The sequence below is a fragment of the Cyprinodon tularosa genome, unplaced genomic scaffold (genome assembly GCF_016077235.1).
Source record: "Cyprinodon tularosa strain WSP-4 unplaced genomic scaffold, ASM1607723v1 ctg78, whole genome shotgun sequence".
Taxonomy (NCBI): domain Eukaryota; kingdom Metazoa; phylum Chordata; class Actinopteri; order Cyprinodontiformes; family Cyprinodontidae; genus Cyprinodon; species Cyprinodon tularosa.
Window position 1 is genome coordinate 1,831,939 of NW_024039540.1, and position 8,062 is coordinate 1,840,000.

Below are 8,062 nucleotides of genomic sequence, written 5' to 3' on the forward strand. Positions count from 1 at the left end.
TCCTGCACAACAGCAGTATCACACACTAAAGATGACCTGGATTAGATCAGGTAAATCTGGCAATGAAATTAGGATTTCTGTACTTAAATATTAGCCGCTTAAAATTATTTTTTATTCTAAATGTCAAACTTATTCCATCGTTAAATTTTTTAAATTAACAGATAAATATTCGCATAAAAAAAAGAAAAAAAAAACTCATTGGCACTTTTTTAGTTTATTATTTTTTATTTTTTCCAAGGCGAGCCAGCAGTAAAGGCTTTTAGGAATCCTGCTTATTTTCCATGAAGTATTTAATGTTTCTGGACCATTGGAGACAAAGCTTCAAGTTATTTCATCATGTAAAAGCATCAATCACACATTTATTGGGAAATCTTTAATTGGTGTCAAAGACCTGGTTCTGGAAATACAAATAAAACTATTTGACTTAAACATCCTTATAAAGGCTAATTAAAAAAATAAAATAAATGCAGCAGTGATCAATGCATCAGGAAGGAGGGTTTGGTTAAAAAGCCTGACACTGATACCTGGTGGAAACAAACCTGCCTGTGATTCTCCACCTCTGGACACCGTAAAACACAAAAAAACCTTCAGAACTTGATAAAATAACAGGATAATGCATGAAGATCACAGAAATCTACAGAAACTTTCATGTAAAAAGGTGTAGCAGCAATTTTATATATAAATTTATAAAAGAAAATAAAAATCTGACATTTAAAATGAGGCAAAAAAACTGCAGGTTTGAAAAAAAAAAAGAAAACAAAGGAAATGAAAGATACTCTATGTTGCAGCTTTTAAAGCCTGGCTAGTTCTGCTGTTCTTTGAGGTAGCCAAGCTACGGATCCCAAAGAAAAATAAAACTAATTATGGCCACAATTCAGCCAAAGAGAAAAATAAAATAATCCTTTTAATCTTGCACAAAACATTCCCCATCATGCAAAGCCCACTTCGTAGCAGCACATAGGACCAAACATGGCCCTAGAAATAGTTAAATGGGCAAGTAAGATGAAAAATGATAAAAACAAAATTACCACACACGCTAAACCACTGTCAAACAAATGCACGCCATCAAGTAAAGAACCTGTGAAACCTCGATTCGCTGAGAGGACGACGTGTCTGCAGGGACAGGAAGGCTGCGTCGCCTTCGATGTCATTTCTCCAGACGCACCGACTTCCTTCCATATCAAACCAACCAGTAAACGTTTTTCCGCCTCACCTTCTTTCAGTTTCAGCTTAATAAGAGTAGAAATCTGTCTTTTTCTACTGGTGGAGGTGGGGCTCAGGGGGAGGCGTGCACATCCTTGGTCTGATTTTTGGCCCTGCAGCTTCGGCTCCGTTCAGCTCTTCTGTTTTTTCACTGCTCAGAGGTGGAGTCAGGACGCCGGAGGGGACGGGGCAGCCGCTGTGCTGTTTCAGATCCGCGTCCTTGTAGGAGTAGGCCCTGTCCTGCACAACAGGATAACAACACGGGTCAGAATCTACAGAGGTAGATTTCTATCAAAATATCTGTGTTTATATTTTAAGATTGACAATCTGCGAACGGCGCTAGGCTTACCGCACCGTGACGCCACTGCTGGAAGATGTCAGGAGTGAGGCGTTACTATATTTGGGCAAAAATGGCTGCCTCCAGACTCAGTGATTGCGACAAATTATTGTTTTTGTTTTTTTACAAACGCTAAATTCATTAAATCACAGCGAACGTATTAGTTTTAGGTATAAATGCTGATCCATTAGTTATTCCTTGCTGACCTGACCTTTCCTTTAATAAGAGGACAGCTAATAAGCTAAGGTAATAATTATTAGCATTACTTGCTAAGCAACACCAGTTATTAATGGCAATAAATTCTTTGCAACTGAATGTTTAGCTGTATAAGTAAAAAAAAAAAAATTAAAACAGACATTTTGAATTAAATCTATCTGGATTTAAACCCTCCAGCTGGGACCTCTGAACATAGAACTATGCAGCATTTCCAGCGTCTGTCAAACATGTTTTCAGTCAAATTTACCAGCCATGTGAGGTAGGATGCGTGGCGCTGGATGTTGTGCATGTCGTCCGCTGGGATTCCTGCAAAGATCTTCATTTGCGACCCGCCGGCCTCTCGCAGCGCCATGGCGAACGGCACCATCCACCTCACGCACTCCTCCACCTCCACCCTCTTCAGAGCTGCAGGGAGGAAATGAAAAAATTAGATCAGCGAGGCAGAACAGAACGAGCCCAACTGCAGACGTCCTCCTGCCGACCGAGCAGCGGCTTAAAACAGAGACAGGAAGTACAACGCTTACGCTGGAAGTGAGACGGCTGTTTGAACGGAGCTCCTTTAGTTCAGTTTATATTTGGCCGTCACTTCAACGGGTGGGAGATTTCATTATGTGGAAGGATTGTCTGCATTTAATGAGAGGTTGACAAATAATAAATATTTGGAACGGCATTTCCAGGGAAGGCAAGCTAAATATGCAGCTGACCACCAAGTTGGGAGGGAGAGAAAAAGTTTGATTGCAGAACTTCTGGATAAATTAGAGAGCAAAGATAGTTTTAAGAAGTAGATTGCATCTCCACTACTGCTGCTAGTTTTGTTTCAAGCACGAAAAACCGTCCAACAGGCAGCGCTCTGATGCAGGGATCGGAACTTTCTTCCATTTATTCCCCAAATCCTAATAACATAAATCGCACCAAGGAACGCTGGTGAAGGAGGATGTGGGATTTCAGGGTTGGAGAGCTCTGCTCTGATGGATGTCAGTTCCTGCTTTGTTCATCATGACTCAGTCAAATCCTCCCAACAGAAACACGTCCACCATAGAACGATTATATTTTATATAATTTCATCTGGAAAACCGATCCATGCGTTTATTTTTAGTCAAATTGATTACTGCAACGGCATTTTCACAGGTCTGCCTAAAAAATGGATCAGACAGCTGCAGCTGATCCAGAACGCTGCTGCCCATGTCCTCACTAAGACTAAGAAAGTGGAGCACATCACCCCAGTTCTAAAGTCCTTACACTGGCTCCCTGTATCTCAGAGAATAGACTTTAAAATACTTCTGTTAGTCTATAAATCTCTAAATGGCTTAGCACCTAAATACATCACAGACTTGCTGTCAGTGTATCAACCCTCCAGACCACTCAGGTCTTCTGGCTCCAGCCTGCTCTGCATACCTAGAACCAGAACTAAACATGGAGAAGCAGCATTTAGTTCCTATGCTCCACTTATCTGGAACAAACTTCCAGAAAACTGTAAAAGTGCGGAAAGCCTGAGTTCCTTTAAATCAAGACTAAAAACACATTAGTTTAGGATTGCCTTCGACTGTTAAACAGTTCAACTAAAACATTAGTTCAACTTTTTATTTTCTTATGTCCAAATGTTTTTAATGTTTTTTTTTGTTTCTGCATTTTTTTTCCTACTTGCTTTGATTCTGTTTTACTTTCCTATATTTTAATCATGTAAAGCACTTTGCATTGTCTTTGTACTGAATTGTGCTATACAAATAATGCCTTGCCTTGATCAATGCAACAAAACAAACCGCGCGGTGAAAGCCCTCACCTCATGCTACTATGCAACATTTGCTCCAGGATAAACATTTAACCATTAATGCTTATTATATATTTAAGCCCACATAGTCCTTTTCTTTAGTGGGATAATACTCTTAGAGCCCGTGTTGCCATACGAGGCTGATAGAAGACTTTTACATTTTTGCAGCTTCAAACAGATCAGTTTCATTGGTTCAATATGGCTCTTTGAGCAGTGTGGGTTGCCAACCTCTGGCCTAGTCCCTTGACTGAGGAACCAGCAGGTGGCCGAGGGGCAGATCTAATTTGGACTACAGTGAACCCTCGTTTATCGCGGGGGTTACGTTCCACAAGAACCCGCGATAGGTGAAATCCGTGAAGTAGAAACCTTTATTTTTTTACAGTTATTATACAATGAAATACTCCATAAAACATTGAAATCAAGGAACAAAAACTTTTTTACAGGCCCAAGCATTTGTTAAACAAATAAAAGTACGGTATAAACGTTAACTACTGTACTGTAAAATAATATAGTTATAAATAAATAAGTAATAATTTTAATCATCAATACGAACAGAAGGGTTAATATTGCATTGATCAGCACCGCCCCGCCGTGACGGATTGGAACGGGAGAAAATGAAAAATGATTATGAAAAAAAATACAAAGTACATTAGGACAAATAGTGACTGACGTGTACAGTACAGTATTTCACTGCTGTTTGACGGAGCCACTGCATCCTGATTGCTCTGTGGCGTTTTTTTCTTCTAAAGCCTGCGGTGCACGTGTGTTATTGGGAGAGAAGAACATAGTTATCGGTAGATGTCGCTCTTTTTTTCTTCTGGGCCAAAAGATCCTTATAAACCGACATGCCACCATTAATATGTTTGACAATAAAGTTTAACAATGCATGATGCAAATCCGTGAAGCAGCGAGACCGTGAAAAGTGAACCGCGTTATAGCGAGGGTTCACTGTATACCACATTAGTACTAGGGCGGGAAATGGGGTTTTGTTTCATTTGGTTTAGTTAGGCTGGTGTTTTTGCCCCCCGTGTTTCTTTTGTGAACTGATCAGCTACTAATTTTCTCTTTGTTTCAATAAGGCAGGTCAGTTTGAGTTAGGTCTGTTACTGGTTATTTTAAGTAGTTTTGGTTTCTTTTACCTCATATTTCGATCCTTTTTATACTTGTGACATTTAATCTTTTTTGGGTTAAATAAGTGAATCATGTTATTTGAAAATACACCAATGCCTGACTCCTTACTGCTCGGTCCATCACATTCATGTTTATTTATATTACAATTTTAGGGCATATGTTTCAGTTTTATTTTATATTGATTATACAGAACAGTGTTTTGATAATCTCCAGTATGCACGATGGGAAAAATTCTTCCTAGAGCCTCCTAGACAGTGACCATAAACCCTCGCCTTAATGGCAGATTAGACTTGTGCAAGACCAGGTCTGGTCGAGAACCAGCATTGCTGCCGTCGGTCTGGAATTTCTAAGGATAGAAAGCAGTTTCCCGCCAAAGTGCAAGGCAGAGCCTATTCGAGATCTCGCCAGAACATCGGCAGCGCTGGCGGGAGCGTTTATCTTCCGAAACGGTCACAGAGATGGATCTAGCGTTGCTAGACATCGAAGATCTATTTTTATAATTTGTCTGAGGCATCGTACAAGTGGTTGTACTTCTGAGCCTCCTTGATTAACCTTTCTTTGTAGTTGTTCCTCGGTTTTTAAAAATGGCGCGCCCCAGCAAGGAATGGTGAAGGACGACCATACAAAGCGCCGGAAAGGCATACCAAGGACCAATTACAGCTGCTTTTTGTCCGTGCACTTTCACTTGAGGTCTGCACGGGTTTGGGACCGTCCGACGCCTAGTCATGATTTTTTTGAGATGCACAGAGACAGATCTGATGGTTGCAGAGGCTATGCCTCAGAAGCATGGATTGGCCTTTAGGCTCAGCGCATCCAAGCAGCAGATGAAACTTAAGCTCCGCCTCTGCAGGCAGTTTTTCTTACCTGAAACGTTTTCCACCAGCTCCAGGGAGGAGAAGTGAAACAGAGCAGATGCAGCGAGAACGCCGTTGGAGAACTCCAGGCACTGCACATCCAGCATACAGAGGTCCAGCAGCTAGCGAAGGACCAGAGGAGACGGACCAATCAGAGCATAGCGTGAACTGAACCAGCTCCTCTGACAGAAGTGGATCTGTTAAGGTTTAACTGCTGAACCTGGTTAACGTACCTCTGCGATCTGCGTGAAGGTCTCCTGAGGGTATTTGGGGATCAGCAGCTCATCGGTGTCCTTCAGGTAGGCCACCTGCATGTAGACGTTGAGCCAGGAGATGGGAGTCTGAGGACTGAGACTCCAGTTCAACTCCTGTAGAAGGACAGGAGATGAGCAGCTGGAGCAAAGCTACAAATCATGCAACATTCAACAGAAAGGGACGATGCTTCGCTGGTAGAGCAAACCAACCACAGCACCTACATGTAAAAATACATGAAATGAGAGGTTTGAGGCCTCCAGCGTGGCAGGCCACGGGCCCCCCAGTTCACAGGTCTGGATCCAGGAAGTAAAATCATGGATATGAACAGGTAGGCCTGAGTCTGACTCTTCAATTTCAATTCAATTCAGTTTATTTCTATAGCGCCAAATTCACAACACATGTCATCTCAAGGCACTTTACAGTTCAACCAGATCATACAGTCAAATGGATTCAAAGTTTCTATCCAAGGAGACAGAAGCATTCCTATCCGACGGCACCTGGTTACCATCGGCTAAACCTGGAAGCTACAAAAACTGATCTAAATAAAGGAACTATCTCCTAAAATCAGTTGCTTTGCCTTTAATTGTTAAGTTCTATTCAAATAAAAAAAAATAAAAAAATTTTAAAAAGGGAGTGTTGGCCTAGCGGTTAGAGCAGTGAGCTTGTTCTCTGTAAAGGTTTCAAGTACCCGGTTCGATCCTCCCAGTCTCCACCCTGGTTTCCTGAGCAAAACCCTTAACCTCCACATTGCTCCCAGGGAGCCGCACAATGGCAGCCCACTGCTCCCAAAGGGGATTAGTTAAATGCAGAGTTAATTTCTCCAATGTGAGATCAATGAAGTTCAATTACTATAATTAATTGGAACAGAAAATGTACTGATGAAACGAGAGCAGTTTCTCAAATCACAAGAACGCGAGTATAGATTCGTGTTAACGCCAAATATGTTCTTATGAAGAACACAGGAGTGTTTGGACGAAACGAATAATGGCAAGCCGTTATTTTTTTTTTATAATAATAAAAAAAAAATTGTCAATTTTAACATTTTATTTAGATTACAAAAATAAATCACAATTTTTAAAACATCATAAATAGGATCATTTTTATTAAGACCTACGAAAGACTAATTTAAGACATTTTAATACCAACTAAGGCCTTAATTTTATTTTGATGAATTCAATGGCTTTTAAGACTTTTTAATGACCCGCGGGAACCCTGTCAAGGGAAAAAAAACATGTCAAGAAAAAATTTAAAACCAACTTTGTGAAGGAATCCATTTGCCTCCCATTTCTTATGGAACTGATCTTTCTTATAAATAACTACAGCTATTGTGATTCTGGAGCTCCAAACATCCAACCAGGTGATCGTCTCTCCTCATACATCAATTCATGGCTTCTCGCCTCCTTCTGTTTCTCCTCAGTTCCTTTTTTGCTGATTAACTTTCATGATGAAGAAAACAACTGATCAAAATACTAAAATGACCAATAATTGATAAATAACTGAGAATGAATGCATATTTTTGATCAACGCAGTAAGCATCGATTTAAGATCTTCAGTTTTCTGTCAAATAAAATCTCGGGTTTATTTTGTATTTATCATCTTAAGTAAAAACCAAACAGATCCCAGCCTTATTTATTCTGGGCTAACCTAACATTTAAACCAAACTTTAAACTCAGAAATGATCCACTCAATCAAAACTACATTAATCCAGTCACACAACCTATAATATCACAGGACAGCTCTCCGCCTCTCCTCATTTAAAAGCTGCTCTCAGCTCCTCTACTCTCTGTAGCTTAAAGCTGCTCCTTTGATTTTCCATTTATTTTCCGTTTTAGCACCTCCACGTGTTTCTAGGCTTCATCACCGGATGATCCTGAATTAGAGCCAACATGAACTGAGGGGAAACCCGCCTGATGTTAATGAGCTGGGAGGCTTTTTTTCTATAGTCAGCTCAGCCAAACGTTCTGCTCCTCAGAGCTCCAGGGTTCCCTACCTTCATTATAATGATCTCCATTCTGAGGATCTCATCTTCTGTGCAGGCTTCATCTGTGACGTAGGCAAACTGATGCACCTTCGGAGGATACATCTCCTAAAGCACAAAGGAAAACATGTCTGGACCAAGGAACCGAGCTTCCTGAAGAGAATCAGAGACCAGCAGCTCCAGGCTCACCTCCACTTTGGCTGCGATGAAGAGACAAGTGATGCCGATGAGCTGCAGGGTGGATTTGAAGATGTTCGTCTGTCTGGCCATGAAGCGATCGAAGTAGTCCTGAGCCAGGTGATAAGTCTCTCTGTGCAGTT

At 40.9% G+C, this 8,062-nt stretch overlaps 1 protein-coding gene across 1 annotated transcript in view; it reads right to left on the reverse strand.

Annotated features, from left to right (window-relative positions):
• Positions 1 to 753: 753 nt before the first annotated feature.
• The window catches only part of ccne1 (cyclin E1), a 20,329-nt gene continuing 13,020 nt past the window's right edge, over positions 754 to 8,062 (reverse strand). Inside the window, exons 7-12 of the mRNA XM_038270859.1 lie at positions 7,932 to 8,062; positions 7,755 to 7,850; positions 5,743 to 5,877; positions 5,520 to 5,631; positions 2,004 to 2,161; positions 754 to 1,443 (exon numbers count right to left, since the gene is read on the reverse strand). The exon at positions 7,932 to 8,062 is cut by the window's right edge and continues 16 nt beyond it. Of these exons, the coding sequence (XP_038126787.1) occupies positions 1,258 to 1,443; positions 2,004 to 2,161; positions 5,520 to 5,631; positions 5,743 to 5,877; positions 7,755 to 7,850; positions 7,932 to 8,062 (818 nt within the window). The 3' untranslated portion in view covers positions 754 to 1,257. The remainder of the gene's footprint in view (positions 1,444 to 2,003; positions 2,162 to 5,519; positions 5,632 to 5,742; positions 5,878 to 7,754; positions 7,851 to 7,931) is intronic.